Source organism: Lineus longissimus, chromosome 1, assembly GCF_910592395.1.
Source record: "Lineus longissimus chromosome 1, tnLinLong1.2, whole genome shotgun sequence".
NCBI lineage: Eukaryota > Metazoa > Nemertea > Pilidiophora > Heteronemertea > Lineidae > Lineus > Lineus longissimus.
Genome location: NC_088308.1, coordinates 24,137,304 through 24,156,500, shown reverse-complemented (window position 1 = coordinate 24,156,500; position 19,197 = coordinate 24,137,304). Strand labels below are relative to the sequence as shown.

At 39.8% G+C, this 19,197-nt stretch overlaps 1 protein-coding gene across 1 annotated transcript in view; it reads left to right on the top strand.

Annotated features, from left to right (window-relative positions):
• LOC135487830 (protocadherin Fat 4-like) overlaps positions 1-18,700 on the top strand; it is a 46,581-nt gene extending 27,881 nt beyond the window's left edge. Inside the window, exons 47-64 of the mRNA XM_064771971.1 lie at positions 40-728; positions 994-1,107; positions 2,614-2,791; positions 3,117-3,449; positions 3,617-3,880; positions 4,186-4,334; positions 4,467-4,638; positions 4,842-4,988; positions 5,141-5,274; positions 5,469-5,675; positions 9,140-9,228; positions 9,337-9,435; positions 9,669-9,737; positions 9,851-10,048; positions 10,230-10,370; positions 12,894-13,016; positions 15,629-15,682; positions 16,495-18,700. Of these exons, the coding sequence (XP_064628041.1) occupies positions 40-728; positions 994-1,107; positions 2,614-2,791; positions 3,117-3,449; positions 3,617-3,880; positions 4,186-4,334; positions 4,467-4,638; positions 4,842-4,988; positions 5,141-5,274; positions 5,469-5,675; positions 9,140-9,228; positions 9,337-9,435; positions 9,669-9,737; positions 9,851-10,048; positions 10,230-10,370; positions 12,894-13,016; positions 15,629-15,682; positions 16,495-17,539 (4,205 nt within the window). The 3' untranslated portion in view covers positions 17,540-18,700. The remainder of the gene's footprint in view (positions 1-39; positions 729-993; positions 1,108-2,613; positions 2,792-3,116; positions 3,450-3,616; positions 3,881-4,185; positions 4,335-4,466; positions 4,639-4,841; positions 4,989-5,140; positions 5,275-5,468; positions 5,676-9,139; positions 9,229-9,336; positions 9,436-9,668; positions 9,738-9,850; positions 10,049-10,229; positions 10,371-12,893; positions 13,017-15,628; positions 15,683-16,494) is intronic.
• The last annotated feature ends 497 nt before the right edge of the window (positions 18,701-19,197 follow it).

The following is a 19,197-nucleotide window of genomic DNA, read 5'->3' as shown; positions in this document are numbered from 1 at the left end:
ACTGTATAGTTAGCAATATTTTCATTTTGTTCATTTCAGTACCCTTTGCCGTTAGTAAAGATGGGAACATCACCACGACTGAGAAACTCAACAGAGAAAAGACACCCGAATATGCTTTCCAGATTTACGCAAACGACAGTGGAAATCCCTTGCTTCAGGGACAGTCCACAATTAGAGTCAAAGTCACAGACATCAATGATCACAACCCCACATTTGAAGAAGCTGTCTACAGCGCGAATATCTTGGAGAAATCGCCAGTAAAATCTGTCATCGTCTGGCCAAGAGCAATGGATCCAGATGAAGGCGATAATGCCAAACTGACATACTCCCTAACTGGACCAGGTTCACAATATTTCGCTATCAATCCTGATACTGGTCTTATAACGATTGCTGTCTACATCGATAAAAACAAGTTGATATCTGAAGGATTTTTGGGGCCGAACGTAACGTCGAATTCTGGGAATAATTCAACTTTGGATTTAACTGTCACTGCAAAAGATGCTGGAGTTCCCTCCAAATCTGGTTCTGCTGTACTTTATGTGAAGATTGACGACATTAGCGATGATACGCCGCAGTTCGTCAAGGCATCGTATGATGTCATTCTGGCAGAGGAATCGCCCAAAGGAACCTTCGTAGTACAAGTTTTGGCCACGACAAAGGATAAAACGACAGTATTGAACTACGAATTGACGAAAGAGAATGAATTCTTCTCCCTTGATAAGACATCGGTAAGCAACCACAAATGTATTGATATATATTCTTGTCGTAACCTTTACGTGAATCATCTGAAGCTGAGCATCTAATAAACAATAAGTTGTAAAACGCATTAGTTGCCGTCATATTATAGATCCTTATTTCGATCAATGTTCTTATATACCATCACAACCATAACTATTTCTGCCCTGGACATGAACTCGCCAACAGCTTTAGCTGATAAAGATTACCATATAGCTGTATGATACTGTGCTAAAACAAGTAAACATTTTTTTTCAGGGCAATGTGACCACAACTGGTAAACGACTAGATCGAGAAGAGAGGATGTACTATTCCTTCACTGTCAAGGTCCTCACAGCCAATAGGATCCCACAGAGGACATCTTATGCCGTCGTAAGTCCTCAGTACTTGTTATATTCCTATTAAGTGGCTAGTAAGAAGGGCAAATGATTCTCCCCGCTTGCCGACTGTTATGACTCGCAGTTGATGGCACTAGAATCAGTTGAATCGCAGTAGCAACATGATAACCAACACTATTATTTGATGGTCTGATAGTCTCAAACAGACAATGCAACTCTCTCCTTGTTCCTTTTGCGCCTTCAACTGCAAGTCCACAAAGCTTTCCAAATACATTTGTCGAACTCTAACAACCGACTCAAGATACTTAATAAAGTTTAAAATTCTTAGTGTCATTTTTTTTTCTCCTCGTATTTATATTTTAAATTTTAAGTGTCTTCTGCATCAGTTGTCTTGTCGTATAAAGGCATGTAGGGCTATTTCATCGATGTGCGATATCGTAGCAATCCAAGTAAAAGTCAGTTAACTAATGACTAGTCTTTCCATTTTGATTTTATTGATTATGTGTATTAGGTGTTTAACCCATTTGCTTTGTATTTTTATACAGAAACAGGTACAGTAGTTTTTAGTCTGAAAACCATCATTTCACATCGACTGTCAATTTTACGTACCAAATACATCTCAACTGTTACATTAGACAACGTGAATCTTTAAAGTTCTAAAATGCCATAGAATACTGTAAAACTGTAAAGCTCTTATTAAGTGTCACGTCAGATTTTTATATGTTTTCAATTGTCACATTAGATTCCTTAGAATCTTTCACGTTCTTAATGTGACATTTCATATTTAAATACTGTGAATCTTTAATTCTCTAGAGTCACATATGAGTGCTACGTATCATTCAAGCTCTCAAATGTCTAGTTCACTATGACTGCTAGGGTGATCAAATGTGACATTTCCGCTACGTTTTTGTGAACTAGATAAAAAATACTGCTATCCACACTGTCTCGTTTTCTTCAAAAATTCCCTTACGTCTTATTTTTGAATACATGTGTGCTGTGCACACTGGCCAGTGTTATTTTCCTTTCCCATTAGCATGCACATCATGACACCCATTTTGTTGAGGCCTCTACTGTCTGAATCACCACATTTGGCAGAAGTCAAAACAAAATTTCCAGATTTTGCACCCGGTTATGCATGCGGATTGAAGTAACCAAGCCAACCAAGCCGTGACTAAGGGTACAGAATATGTGCAAGGCTAACCGAGAAAAAAAATCTTGAAATTTTGGTCGAACTCCTCCCAATCAAAACTCTCAAAGATTCATCTTTTTAATCTGAAGGAAGCAAATGTTTATTTATTGGATCCCCAGTTATGCCAGGTCTCACAGTGAAATGCTGATTTTCCAGCAGATTGATACAACATTTTGAGCAACAGGCAACAGGCACTTTCTTCACACTGAGAGAAGGCGTCACAGAACGGAACCATAGGTTACCCAAACACACTTTTACCATCCAATCTGCCCACTAGTGCTTTAGTTAAACCTTTGCCGCGTGATTCTTTGCAATAGCATTTACTGACGCAATATTTTCCTTTCTTCACAGGTATCTGTGACCTTAGAGGACATCAACGACCACAGTCCAACCTTTGCGGACCCCAAGTATGACTTCACTGTGAATGAAGGCAATCACAGCATCCATGCCCTTGGAACTATACTTGCAGAAGATTCAGACTATGGGTCAAATGGAACAATAACCTACACTATCTCAAGTGGAAATGAAGGTGAGATTACGACTGATGCTATAAAAACTAACGACATTGCCTAAATAGAGCACAAAATATAACTCATAATCTATTAATGTTAATATGAGTCACTGAGAAATGAGTTATTATCAGAAATATATCGATCGAGGAAAAGATGATCAGCAGTGCCAAACTGGCCTACTTCCAATAGAGACTACCTCCAATATCTCAATAGATTCTACTTTTAGAAAGGAACGAAGTCAGGGCGAATGGAGCATTCATACTTGCATTTCATCTTTTGCATGTACATGCACTCCAACAGAAGATTGATGGTATGGTTTGAACAATAACATTTCATTTTCAGATGAAACCTTCCAGATTAACAATGCCACAGGAGTATTATCAGTCATCAAACCTCTCGATCGGGAAAAAAAGGAAACATATAAACTGGTAGTGGAAGCTACCGATGGAGGAGGCAAGAAAAGTAGTGTCCTTGTTACAATCACAGTGAAAGATGTAAATGATAATATCCCCACGTTCTATGGCGATCCATATTCTGTCGCTGTAAACGAGAATGACAAAGCTGGCCTTGAGGTTGTGCGAGTTTATGCCAATGATAGCGATGGTGGACTTAACGGACAGATATTCTTTTCACTGTTAAGTGGAGGTGACAATATGTTCTTCATAGAAAACAAAGGTAGGGAAATGTCTTTTTTCTTAACATATATTACTACATTGAGATATGTAAATTTTATGACAAGGTATAGCTTACTCTGAATAGGCAAAATATCACCCTTAACAATCACTTTAAATCACCACTGATCGTTCTAAACATACAGCAATATAAACATAAACGTATTTCAGATGGATATGGTATTCTAAAGACACTTCGATCCCTGGACTATGAAACAACATCCTCCTATGAAATAAAAGTTGCCGCAGTGGATCTGGGGAACCCTCCAAGGAGCAGCACAGCCCAGATCAACGTCAATGTCATAGATATGAATGACAATGTCCCGGTTTTCATCCGTTCAATTTACTTGGTCAATGTGACAGATGCTCTAGCAGTAGGTAGTTCTGTGATTAACCTGGATGCTGGCAGAGGAGAATATTCCTATAACATTTCAGGTAAATTGTCATATATTTATTTTTATAAACGATTCTACTGGCTTACACTTAACAGAAATTAAGCCTCCATGATATACCGAGTCATAATTCACTCGATGAACATGGTCTGCGATGGACGCTATTTCCAGAAACAGGAAGCTGAAGAGCAAGGATGCTATAAACGTCTTTGCCTGGCCAACCAATGAAACAAAAAGCATGATGTGGTTTTCAAAGATTTTATTCAATTAATGATGAACAGGGTGAAGGCTTTGCACCTTATGCTTTGTGCTCAGTTGTACCTTTCAATCAATCTTTTCATAATCCAGGAGGAGACGCTGATGGAACATTCGTTATCAATAATAACACTGGAGAGCTAACTACTGCCAAGATAATAAGTGCCAGGGTGAAATACGAGTACCTGCTTGATATAATGGCAACTGACTTCCATGCCCCACCATCCTCCGCTACGACAAAGGTAGGAATTTTAATCTTTTTGTTCAACTACTGTCCTCATTTCACAGTAGCGCAAGACGATTGCAAAAGTTGTCAACTCTTTCACCAAATATACCTTTCTATCACTTAAAGCATTTTCATATTGTCTTTTTAGGTTCAGATTTATATTGCCGATAGCAGCCCATTTCCAATGTTCGATAAGAAAGAATATAACATTGAATTCAAAGAAAACCAGAGTCCAGGCCAGCTTGTCATTGACTTGGGCACCTCAGATGAAAATATTGGACGACCGGTCGTGTATAGCATTGTCAGTGGGAATGAAGCAGGTGAGGAGCATATCGAAGTGGCTTTCTTCGGATTAAAATATATATGAAGACCTGTATTGTATAAGTTGAGATGAACAGTTTCAGAAACCTTGCAAACATTTCATTTTTACATCTCAGATGCAAAATGTTATCCTTTCAAAATATGTTGTATCATTCTCAGCTTGACAAGTGAGTAATTGTCTTTTCTTGTTTGGTCATTTTAGGTAACTTCAGGATTGTTCCCAGTGATGGTAAGCTCTATTGTGACAAGCAACTGGATCGAGAGAGTGTCTCCAAATACATTCTAGTTGTAAGAGCAGAAGCTGTTAAAAAAAGCAAAACCCCAAAATCAAGGAGAAGAAGAGCAACAGGTAAAGCATTTTAGTAAAAGACTGTTCTAGTTTTCTTTTTATCTCAAAAGACATGTGCTCCAAGCTTCTATGACATCAAACAACCTGGAATCTACTCCTTAGCTTTGAAGCTTGCAAGGCAAAACCAGCTACAATTCATTATATTTTTTTAGATAAGCCAAATGAAGCTACTATCACCATTAATGTTGCCGATGTGAATGATCACCCACCAGAATTCCAGAGAAAGAAGAACATTGCTGGTGTGCCTGCTGATGCTACATTCAACTCCCATGTCATTTACATAAAGGTTGGTATTGTTGAGTTCTGCTTCCTTTTTAAGCTGAATGCCGCTACAATTGGCCTAGTAGTGCCATCCTAAGGCTATTTTCGGTCCTGCTTTTATCAAAGTAGTTGTATCCCCGTCTATGCCAAGACAGTATGATTGTGATCTTGAAGCTTTAACCTAGATATTGACACTTTATAGCACCATTTATCTTTCAGGCCACCGACAAGGATAGCAGTGACCAGGGGCAGTTGGTCTTCAGCATCATCCCCAGTACGGATGGTGAATACTTCTACATGGATCCTGGCACTGGGGAAGTTCTTTCAAAGATCAGCTTCGGCTTGTTCGCACAGAAGGAATTCGCCTTCAGGATAATGGTGAAAGATGGTCAGGGACAGGGATTCAATGACACAGCTGATCTGGCGGTAAGAGCATGTTTAAAGTCTACGACAATTCCTAAAAGTGTACCACATATCAAACGGCATCTCAAAAATACTGATGTGTCCATTTTCATGTAGTTCTCGAAGGAATGGTCATAAAGTTAATCTTTTTACGTTGCGCACTTTGGCAACAAACATCACCATTGACATCACCATCATATCGTCTTCGCTTTCCAGTAAAACGTGCAAGAAGCTATATCATAACATTTCACTGCAACTTATATTGTGACAATTTGCTATATTATTTGCTTTCTAATAGTAAAACACGTCTAATAGTATAACCATCTTAAGGGCGGATGAGCTTATCAAGCCAACGGCCATCTAGCACTTTCCAGGAGAGGAGATGGGCACCGCTTGGAAATATTATGCCTGTGAATTGACAATGATCATGACTAAAAATAAAGTATCCAAACCGGATCGGACGAGACCCGGGTCAACAACGTCCGCGCGCACCATTTCCTGCCAGGGTGGTGGCGATAAGTGTGATACTGGCAAACCAACAGAACTGAAACTGAGAAAAGGAACAGTCGTAGCGGGTACATGGAATGTAAGAACACTTAATGCTGACGGCAAAATCGAACAGCTAGAGCATGAGCTGCAACGCTACACCTGGAACATCATAGGCATAGCCGAGGCAAGACTTACTGGAGTTGGGGAGTCAAGGACAGCCGGAGGCAATCGGCTCTTCCACAGCGGGCATGACTCGAAACATGCAGGCGGGACAGCATTCCTGATCCACAAGTATACGGCGGATACTGTGATGGAGTTCAGACCTATCTCCGACCGTATCATCTATATCAGGCTAAGTGCAAAGCCCTTCAACCTCTCAGTCATGCAGATCTACGCTCCGACTTCTGATGCAACTGATGATCACATGAACAGCTACTACGATGCGGTAACAACAACACTGCAAGGGCTGCCAAAGCAGGACATCCATGGGCGACTGGAATGCTAAAATCGGACCTGATGCTCACGACCAATGGAAAGGCACGATCGGAAGACACGGACTGGGAGTCACCAATGACCGAGGTTTGAGGCTTCTCGAATTCGCTCGTTTTCATGAGCTGACGATCTGCAACACGTTCCAAAGAAGGAAGCCGAGTTGCAAGGCAACATGGCACTCCCCAGACGGTAAGACCCACAACATGACAGACTACATCATGGTGGCCAACAGATTCTGAAGCAGCTTCAACCTCTCCAAAACCCGAACCTTCCCAGGGGCTGACATAAGCAGCGACCATGATCTCGTGTTGACGTCACTTATCCTTCGCCTAAAGAACATTGAGAGGAAGCCGAGTAGAAGAGTGTGCTACGACCTCGCAAAACTCAAAGACAGCAACATCGTAGAGCAATTCCAAGCGGAAGTGGGTGGCCGCTTTGCACATCTGCTGAGCATGGACCTAGAACCAGAGGAGTTCAACCAACAAGTTGAAGAGAACCTGAGAGAAGCAGCCATGAAAGTCCTAGGCAAAAGGCGACCACGGAAACAGAAGAGCTGGATAACCGACACCATCCTGTAGAAATGTGATGAGAGACGGCAGCTGAAGCAATCCAGGTTCAACTCACCCCAGGACGGCGACACTTAACGTACCGTCAACAAGGAAGTCAAGAAAGAAGTCAGCAAGGCCAAGGAGAGCTGGATCCAAAGCAAGTGTGACCACATAGAGTCCAGCCTACGTGCAAACAACACCAAGGCCACAGTTAAAGAGCTCACCCAGCAGAAACCGCGCCGACTGACGTGCATTGACGATGCCGATGGCAACCTTCTTGCAGAGAAACCTAACATCACAAAGAGATGGCATGAGTACTGCTCTGAGTTGTACAACTACCAAATTACAGCCGAGCAGGAGGTTCTCCAAGAGCTCCAGGACAAGATGACAGAACAGGTTGATCCAGACCCCGAAATCCTGGAGAGCGAAGTCGAAGCAGCTCTGAAGAGTCTGAAGCTTGGCAAGTCACCGGGAATTGATAACATCCCTACAGAGCTCCTTGCAAGCGTGGAGAAACGGTGATCAAGGCATATACTAGGATATGCAACCAAGTGTTTGGGACCGGGAATTGGCCTAAGGACTGGACAACATCCATCGTCATTCCTATACCGAAGAAAGGAAATCTACGTAAATGCAACAACTACCGGACCATCAACCTGATAAGCCACCCGAGTAAGATCTTGCTGAAGGTGATCCTCAAGCGCCTGCAACCGCAAGCTGAGGCAATCCTATCTGAGGAGCAAGCCGGATTCCGTAAAGGCCGATCTACAGCAGAACAGATATTCAATCTAAGGGTGTTGTGTGAGAAATACAGACAGCTGGGCAAACCTGTGTACCACAACTTTGTAGATTACAAGAAATGCTTTGATCGAATCTGGCAGGAAGGCTTGTGGGCAGTCCTGAGGAGGTACAATATCAGCGCTGGCATTATCAACTGTATCGAGGCACTACATGCAGCATCAAGGAGCATGGTCCAAGTTGGAGAAGTCTTCAGCGATTGCTTTCCAACCACCGTTGGCGTAAGACAAGGCGGTCTCCTCTCACCAACCCTATGCAATATATTCCTCGAGAACATCATGGCAGAGGCGTGCACCGAACTAGAGTCCCCATTGGCGATCTCAGGTCGAGAGATAAGCAATCTTAGATTCGCTGACGATATCGACCTCCTGCATGGCTCACCGAAGAACCAGATTGACCACTCCCACAAAGTAGACAAGACTAGCGGCAGATATGGTATGGAGATCAATCTGGAGAAAACAAAGACCATGGTATCTGGCGGCCAGGAGCAGATAGATGTGTGCATAAGGGACTACCATCTGGAGCAAGTGTCAGATTTCGTATACCTCAAACAGAAGATGGGACATCACTGAAGGAGGTGAAGGTTCGAATTGCCAAAGCTACAGCAGCCCTGGCAAGACTGAAGAGGATTTGGCGAGATAGGAACATCTCTATGTAGTCATAGCTTCACCTACTAAGATCATTGGTGATCTCGGTGTTCCTCTATGCTGCTGAGTCATGGACGCTGAACACCGAGACTGAGAAACGCATCAACGCGTTCGAGCTAAACTGCTACAGAAGGCTTCTAAACATCCACTACACGTCACACACCACCAACATCCAGGTCAGAGGACGTCACGACAGCCTGTTGACAGTTGCCAAGAAGAGGAAACTGAGATGGTTTGGCCATGTGACCAGAGCCAAGGGAACCCTGGCAATTACGATCTTGCAGGGCACAGTTGAGGGAAAGCGAAAGCGAGGGCGCCCAAAGAGGATCTGGATGGATGACATAAAAGATTGGACAGACGTAGAACAGAGGACCTGCTCCGCCTTGCAGAGGACCGATCCCTATGGTGCCAAGTAGTCATGCATGCAGCGTCGCCCCAATGGTATAACAGCTGCGGGACATGATGATGATGATGATGAATAGTATAACACGACACTTCTTTCAATTATTTTCAGGTAAGTGTATTGTCTGACAGCCAACAGACCATCCTTGTTGCGAATATATCACCAAACAGATTCAGGGACAAACAGGATGAAATCATCGGGTAAGTAAACAATATCTACATGGTACCGTTTACGCCTCTACGTTCCTAGTTTTTTTTCCAATTTACACCCTATCGTCCATTTATATAATTTATTTCCTCTTTTTCCAGCAATCTTAGTCAGATCCTTGGCTACGAGGTCAGAGCAGAGAAGCTAGAGCCCCATGTTGAAAATGTAGGCTCAGGAGAAACAAGAGTAGATGTATCAAAGTGAGTCTCAGCAGTTTTAATTGACATATTTATGAAATCGCTTTAACTGACCGAATCCCTTTATTTTGATTAATTGACTAAAATTTTTAAAGCTGAGTGTAGGTAACGTACTATGTTGATAGCAATACCATCCTTGGATAAGAAGGACCACGGTTGTCAACAAGATATTCCAACACTACAACCCCATTCGCATGACCACACGCTTTTTTCCAAGAGCTGTTTCGTTATTTCAGGACTGATATGTACTTCTACGCTGTGAATCTTCTGAGGAACACTATTGTGCGGAAGGAATTTTTGAGAAGGTAAGTGATAAAAGTCAGGCTTATTCTTAAGGTAGCTCTATAATTAACCTAAGTTTATCATTAACTGTGCCATCGCATATAAATTCTCACTCATTGTCGTGCTTCTCTTTCAGAAAAATTGTTGAAAAGAACGCCGCGATTGAAGAGCTCTGGAAACGCTTCAGCATCGAGGGGACCAATTTCCAATACATCTCGGTCAAGAAGGTGTCATACTCAATCAGAACGGCAGAGGCAGCCCTCATGGCCCTCGGAATGGTTATTGTTATCGGATGTATCTTAGGCATTATTGTTGTCTACCACTCTTGGAGAAAGTAAGTTATAGTCTATGACAATATTAAGTCATGTCCAGTCGCTAATTAGTAAAAATAGTCTCACAATTTATCCCAGAGACCTCAGAATTATCACCATCACCATTCCAACCATAAATGCAATATTTACAAAGCCAATGACTAGGATCTATTATTGACTGAATCTATTCATTTGATATTTCAGAAGACAAGCAGAGAAGCACAAGAATGCCATGCTTCTATCTCGAACATTGAATAAGACTGGCTCAGAAAGTGGTGTCTTCCTGGCTAATCCTTTGTATGCAGAGTCAACTGCTGATGATGAAAATGGTGAACCATTACAAATGTAAGTAGTGACTATCCCTAGTAACAAATATAGGTTTTAAAAAAATCACAAGAAAAGCTCTCTCTTCAAACCATCTTGCATTTGACAATGACAGGTAACATCACTGAAGCCCCCATGTAACAACTGTGTTGTTAAGAATATTTGTATTGTGCATTTTATATTGTTTTAGGTATAAAACAGCAAGGTTCCCGAAGACCATCAGCATTGGCAATTCAAAACTCTTGTAAAATAATAATTTTAATGAATTGCTTTCAGAATTTAGATCAAGCTGATTTCAGAATTTAGATGGAAAGGACAGCAAACGGAGCTCTTAATTGTCAAGTTAAATTGCAGAATATATTTTTTTTTTTTTTTTTTTTTATTAAAACCTCCAGTTTAGGAGAATCAAATATTTTACAAGTTTAAAACTACATGTACAACCTATCAAGTTGAATCAAAACACCCGTGTAAGTAATCTGACCATGGTGTGCTCGGCTGAACCCCTCGTGTCGTACCCGCTGCTGAGGAGGAGACCACGTAATGAGTCCGCAATCCCATCCTCTGCAGCGGGGACAGCCGGACGGTCAGTCGAGCGACACCGAGGAGAAAACGCTAGGGAAGCGGGCGCCAAGCCGAGATCGATTACAGAATCCAGAAGGGTGCCCTTTGTGCACCCAGCGCCAGAGGCCCACTTAGCCAGAAGAACACAGTTCAGGGCTCTGGCGGGGGAATCGTGCCGAAAGATTCGTTTGAAGAGAGAACAATTTAGATACAATGCAGTCATTGAAAGCTACAGTGGAACCCCATGTAATTTATAGATTCTTCAAAAATATTCCTAAGATGGATTAATGTTGTTTCATATTTTTTTCATGAAGTTCTGGTGAATGGTTCTTTGACCTCAGAGACTGTGAAGTAAGTGATGACTTGAAGTGGTGTTTTCTTCTTTTAGGACCTGTTGTTCCTGAGGCACCTAGCAACTCCAGATGACAAAGGCAATAACATTTAGGTCGATATTTTGTCAATTATTTTCAGTCATTTCAGTTACTGAGGTTTATAACGTGATTACGTGAATATTCTTTCATTTTGTGTTAAACAATGCAATCTGAAGTGGGGAAGTTGAGCACGTTTTAAAGTGTTGATTTGGACTTTTTCAAATAAGTATGATCTATTTGTTTTCAGTCATAATTCTGCTCCATTCAGAACAGCATCTCAAGCACTATTTGAGGAACAAATAATGGTCATGAATCTGCTTGATGAAGCGCTGTCTCAGGCTGGTACAACACGATCCCACGAGACGTCGCTTCATTCTAATGATGACGCCAGAACACGTGAAACACATGAAACAAATAATATCCATTCAGACGATGTTCGTATTATCTATGTGAAGGATACAGATGCTCTTGTAATACAAAATGATTTTACAGATACCGATGACATTGATGGGTATCATAATACGGTTTCTATTCGTGTTCCAAACTCTAGTGATGACACCACATTAAAGGATGATGTCATTTCTAATGGTGCTATTAAAATCACAAATCCTGGCAACATCATCATCAGCAGTCATGAGCCATATTTGTCCGATAATAGTGATGTTCTTTCAACAAATATGTAAGTCTGAAGTGTGTTATGTGAGGATTAACTCAGTATGGTGTCGGCCCTAACTGCAGTGACTAGAGTAGCTGAACCCACTAAACCTGGATCCGAAAGGTCCTTTTAAAACCCCCAGCCTCTATGCTCCCTCATTTGCATGTTCTCTTCTAGCTATACATAATTGACTGTTCCTGTTCAAGGTGGAATTCAAAGAACTGTTGCTATCAATTGCACCCTTTACTTTCTAAAACTGACGTATCAGATTTGATTTTACAGGACCTAAAGTTATAGAAGTTTCTTGTCAATAACCACTTGTGCTAGATTCCCTTAGAATAGATTGTGCTACTAATCAACTTTGTTTGGACTATTACTTTACAAGTAACCAATTATCTTAACATGTCTTCAGTTGAAATACTGCCCCTATGTGAGATGGTGTTGACGATGATCAGCTTGGTTTTTTTCAACCAACAATGTCATTTTGTTATGACAAACATTTGGTAACCAACAAAACAAATCACCGGTGAGGCAGCTTTTATACAGGGCCTATCTAAACCAATATGGTGAGGCGATGTAATACCTCAGGCAAGACAAATATTTCATGATATATGTGCAATAGGGTTGAGTCTGCTCAGCTTTTTACAGGTTAAGGGCTTTGTGATCTAAAGATATTTCAGCAGGTGCACTGCTTCTTTGCAAGAGTCCATGGTAAACCTACTGCAAGAAACAGGTTATAGTTTGCTTCAACTGTGTCAATTGAGATTAAAGGTTATTGGAAGATTTGCAAGGAACAGCTTGTCTAAATATATGGTGTCTAACTATTGATCAGAAGAAATAGAATAATTCTCTGCTTGGTTACTAACTAAAGTAGAAGACATGGCCATGATAGAACCTCGAGGAGATGCAGTTCTTAGTTTTCTAAATATCCTTCTTCATTTTCTTTGCACCTATCAGTGACGAGGATGGTAATCCCATGATCATTGTCAACGAACCAGATACTGCCCAAAGCGAATCCTTATTTTCTACTACTACCTCCATGACCTCCATCATTCAAGGCACAAACGGCGAAATACCGGTGTAAGTCGTCCTCTATGTGGAACTATCAAGCTCTTGGTGGCGCTGACTATGTATTTCACACTCTGCATGTTTATATGTGGTTGTAGTATATAGATTTAGTTACGTTGCCAAATGTTCTAGTGAGAGCACTACGTGTAGTTGCTTGATTTTTTAACAGTTATCTGTTTATTTTGAAGGTCTATCAGACTTGCTTTAATGACAGGACTATTGCAATCTAGGCCCCATTAGTGAATGCAACTACAATAAAGAGCCATCGAACAACACTGTTTAGGATGACTTCTAGCACTAATATTTATTTAGATATACGATAGATCATAGATCCTTCATTTTCCTTGTAAACATGACACTAAAACATACAGTAGATCATAGATCCCTCATTTTCACTGTTCAGTAATAGTATTAGACGACCGTTTTTCATGCATCACGATTTTCCTCCTTGAGATAACAGACACCTCAATGGCTAGAATGTAGTTCGCAGGCTATTGCAAAAGTTGCTTGTTATTTTAGGGTATCTTTCAATCGCCAATATAATCACTCGAAATAGCCTTGGTTTTAGAAATCCTCTCTAATGTCACTTTGCACAGGAAAGCTGCCCAAGTTCTCCTTACCCCTAGTCTAGTGTTCTCCACAAGTAAAGTACCTTCCTGTAGTTCACACTATCACATTTTGTTTATTCCCCTGTTGCTCACAGAACTGTGATATGAAGGTAACATCATACATATTTTTTTGGAATGAGGTGTTTTCAATTTCTCATGTGGCGTACTGTGCTTAAAATCCTCGTCAACCCTTTCTTGCTTTTTCAACCAAGACGTAAGCACTTTTGCTCAAGATATCAACCTTTTTCTATAACTTAGCATGACATGATATGCAACATGGATGACTTTATCCAACCCCACCTCTGTTTAAAGCACGAAATACAACTTTTTCATTATATTCTGTTTGATAGTAATTGGAATAACATTCCAGCCAGAAATTTCTTTTTTAAGATTTGGCATGGTGGTGGCTCACTGGTTCATCCATTGGTGATGGTATAATCATTTCACAGTGAATTTACAAAAAAATGGTTGTCAAATCTCAGATAATTTCCCTGCATGTTCCATAATCTTCTTCTAAGGCAATCCATCATGACTCCCATGAGTCAGAGGACGCTTTGTAACAATAGGTATGACAGTGCCACTACTTATGCAGCCCCTTTTTATGAATTGTGTACTGATAGATTGCCTAAACTGAAACCCTTTTGTGAAACACATCCTGCATGTCAAAAAGCACAAAAGTTACTAACTCAAATTTTCATCAATTGGTTACTTTATATCGCAGGCATAAAAAGCTTAAACCGCTTAAAAAAGGAAAAAGGAAAAGAAAACACCGTATTAACCATGGCTTCGAGTCGTGTTATAATGATTCTGTCGATGTTGTCATACCCGACGTTGTTGCTCGCACCCCAGTTGTTAATGTCCCATTAAAGTCAGGTGAGATGATTAATTTAACGCAACCTTATTTTCAGCAAGTTTGGGTTAATGCTATTCATTACGGCTCCCTTTACGTTTATATAACTAGGTAAATCATGAAAACAGCAAGAACTTGCCAAGGGGTCTAAAATGTTCCACCAATTTATTTTTGATTTTAACAACTTCCCTCTCTTAGAACTGTTGTGTATTGCTTTGTTTTATCATCAAAAACTGTATCTTTATCAAGATCTTTACCCTACACACTAAACTGAAACGTACTATAGTAAAGATTTTTTCAAGTTTACCAAATCGTTATCAGTATGATAAATCATGTTGTGCCAAGCTAAGGTACCAATATCCTGATTGAGTCGTGGACTAGTTAGAGTTAGAGTTTATGTCAAGTAGATTACACTTAAAGTGGTGAATGAATGCATACATTTTGGAGGAAAATGAATGGTAATACTATCACTTCATTTTGTACTAATATCATTTAGTTTGCAAGCACATATTTTCTACTAACACTACATCTACCATTTGACTTTAGGTAACAGCATCTGGTGTCAAGAGGTGGAGACAAAATGCTGACCATGAGGTATACAGTCATGTACTAACGGATTCTAGGAACCCTTCTCTAGGATCTTAGATCCTCCTGCTTTGTAGCTTTAACCTGCCATCATAGATTAGACACATCTTATCTTTTTATAGCCCCCCCCCCCCCGCTACTAACTACCCGTTAGCAATATTACTTACAAAGCTTACCATTTCAGGTTACAGTTTGAATAAAAGATTTAATGTTGTGTGTCTGTGCTTGTGTTCTAACCTTTTACAAACAATAAGTCATCCATATTTTTCATAACCCGAATGCTTTAATCACATGCGTATATACGATCTACAGTTTATATATTTAACAAAACTTTGCATCAACTTTGTATTACACTGTAGTGCGTCCTGCTAGAATATGTAATTGTCTGAGCACCATAAACACCAAAATAATTAAGATTATGACCAGATGAACACCTTGAAATATTAAATCGTAATTTCCATACAAAGCCTCAAAGAAACCTATAAATCGTTATGTGTTCTGTATTTTAAAATTTGAAGAAGTATTTCGGATAACGGGGGTTCTTCTCGAGTCTGGCACTACATATATCACATTTTTTTCAGATTTTCCACCTTAAGTTCCTGTTCCTTCTCCTCTAGCTATAGGCGTCCTTTGGTGTAAGTCAACAAGAGACTATATTATACTAAGAAACTCTTCTATTTTGGGGCACAATATGATATCAAGTTGTACACTTATTTATACTTTTGCAAACTAAGAAAAGGCGCCTAATTTCATTTCGCTTCTGCACGTTTGAAACTTGCTAATCTTTGCTCTAGCTCAGATAGAATGCATGCTGACAAATTATTGAACAGTAACTTCATGCAGTGAGTCGACATTGCAAAATTCTATATGCTCATATCCACATAATGAAATAAATTGATGAAACATTTTCTGAAACTTTCCCAATATTTTTTTCCCAACATCCATAGCATTGTTTGCTCCTGCTTAACTACTGTTGTAGATCCTCTCGTGAAAATCTTTTTTTTAAATGAAATAATGCATTTACGTTAAGGAACTAATACCAAACTAGAGGTATTTGTTGTCTCAACAAATATCGTCATAGTGCAGCTAAAATGTAGACCAAAATGGCAGCTCCACTCAAGCAGAGTTAGGTGAGACAACCACTACGTATAGGGATGTATCAATTTCTATTCTATATGTAAGACACCTTAGACTAGACAAAGAAATTTGATTTTGACTACTCTCCGACTGCTTACCAATAAGAAACATTATCGTAAATTTTGCGAGCATGATTTTATCTCAGTGATTCTTACATAAAAATACTCTAATTTTCCTTTGAATCAAGTATCATCCAGTGATTCCATTATAAGCATTAAGATTTGGTAGAAATGTGTTTGTTTTTAGCAGCTAGAGCACTTATAAATAATCGACTTACTAGTAAGTGCCTGTTTTCAATATTTCTTTCCAGACGTAATAAACGTCCCAAGCGAAAGAAATCCAAGACCAAGAAGAGAAAAGAGTCCGTGCTAACAGACAAATCAACAGAATTTGAAGAAATATTTGAGTCATCGACTGATTACGATGCTGTATCTCAAAGAAGTCGTGTCCAACCATTGCATATTGTGCCTGTTACTGCTACTGTCACTCGAAGCGAAAATGACTTAGTACCAGGGACTGAGGTTGTTCCTATGTCTGAAGTTGAAGGACTCGATGTAGACAGACCAAGGCTTGGCATACCCAGGATAACGACGAGTGACGATGAAACGAGCGCTAGTGTTCTTAGCTATTGCATGAATGATAGCCGGGATGTGAATTCATCTCAAGATGAGACAAGTGCAAGTGTCAGCAGCTATCACATGAATGGTAACAAAGCTTTGCACTCATCTCAAGTCAGTGTCCATAAAGTTGCTAATAATGACGCGAATAGCCCAAGTCCATCTCAGAAGGGAAACAAAAGCTTAGGTCCGTCACCAAATGTTTCAAAGGTCAATGCAACTTTACCTCCTGCTAATAAAGCCCTGAATGTAGAGAGATCTCCGACCCGCACGGATAGTGTCAAGGGAGGACAGTTGACACCCGCTCGTCCACGTTCCACTGGGGACAAAATTGGTGGATCCGTAACCTCATCACGCTTAAATGGTAGTGCAAGTTCATCTATGTCGCACGACTCTGGCATGATTACAATGAATTCAGTAACACCTATTTATAATTACGCAAATGAAGACACGAACAATAATAATAATAATGAATTGGAGAGTACCAATATTGATTCAATATTTCAAGAGGTTTTTTACGGATCTGACACCTGTATGTCCGAGGATGACGCTGGCACAATCATTGGCAGCAGTGACAAAAGTAACATGATAAACAGTAGTGATAACTCTCTGATGAATGATCTTGGGGCATCAGATGACATAATTGTCAAGCCTTATGTCCAGAGTGGCGGTATTGTCAATCCTGCGTACAATAATTCGGCAGATTGTAATTTCAACGAAGAGTTTACTTGGCTGTAGTTTCTGTGATACATTGATATCCATTGTTGTTGGTGGGAGTTATGTGATGATTGCAAAAGGGACTTCTGTAGCATGTGAAACTCTTCACTGCAAACATAGCAGAGAAGTTTAGGCAGTATCCATGTTTCGGGATATGTTCCATGCGAAGACAAACGTGTATACATGAATATTTTTGTATTTTCTCAATATTTATATAAATGTTGGCAAAAAGATATTATATAACTTGTTTCCCGAAGACTGCAGCTTTATGATTGTTTGTTTTATTTTTGCCAATATTTCTTTGTTAACCATTGAAATTGAAGCAGTTACTGCATTCTTGAAGGGTACTGAAACATTGGAATATATATTTACCAAATTGATTATGGTAATGTCTTGTGTATATCCTGCATCTAATGTTACCTTCTGATGTACCAACTTTCTTACGTTAAATAAAGCACAGTTAAAATGCTGAACAGCTAACTTTGCTATATATTTTTCTTAATGTCTTTTGACCGGAGTTCAAAAGCAAGAATGTATGTTACGTCCCCAGTCCAGTCTTTGGAACTACTTAGTCAAAGGTTGTACCAGAACATTTATACAAAAAAATATTCTATATTCTTCACACATATATTGTACAAATCACAAAATCTGTTAACATTCAAGCGGCAAAGATGATATCGAAGTCCTATGCATTCCATATCGGTAACATTCCACATGGCATGATGATAGCGCCATGAAAGCATAATACCCCTTCTCCATACACGTTCCATTCTTTTTACTCATCAGCAATGCAAACAATACCATCTTACCTATATAAGCTATAACTGTATTGAGATTTGGGTATGATATATCTTGGAGAGGCCACCATTTCTTATACAAATTGTGGTGGAATTGGGTCTCATATTATGCAAGATTGTACTTGATGATTGATAAAGATGACACAACTTTGTCTTTACCAATGTTTTGCTTTCACTCCTTCCAATGCCACAACCATGATTGAACATATTGAGGTGTTAAGTATTCAATACTTAAAGGTTATCATTATTCATTCTTGTCTATTTCGTGCAAGAAGTAAAATAATAAGAATTACTGCCTTGTTATCATCACTGCACTGTTATTTATTACCAATAATTCAGTAAATATACCATTGAGATGTGAATGCTGATATTTGTAGCTCGTATAATAAAGATTTCATAATGAGAACAATGCTTTATTACTGTCCTTGTACTTGTACACATTGTCAAGCAAACTACTGACTTCAACATCCACGGATCGATCTTTTTGTTACTATTTCAGGATTGGTTTTAACACTATCTCTATAGCATACAGTCTCTTTTGGACTAATGCACTATTCTTCGAATATGTATGTGACTCAGATACTGACCCTTCATGCAGAGATGGTATTTCACAGTGCTCTTGAATAAGATATCTATCATTGATTAGATAATAAATGTGCACAAAAAGTACACTTACTATGTCCAAAGTCATGAGTGATGAGTGAGGAGGTCGTCTTTCTCCATCTTGATCCAAAGGTTCCTTACCAGTATCTTCACCCTCACCCAAGAGAATCGATTTCCTGGCTTGCCAAAAATCAGGCAGGCCTTCCAACTTACCGAGATGACCAGTCTTGGGGAAAGGAGGAAGTTCGTCAATATAGAAAAACTGTGTGGTTTGATTCT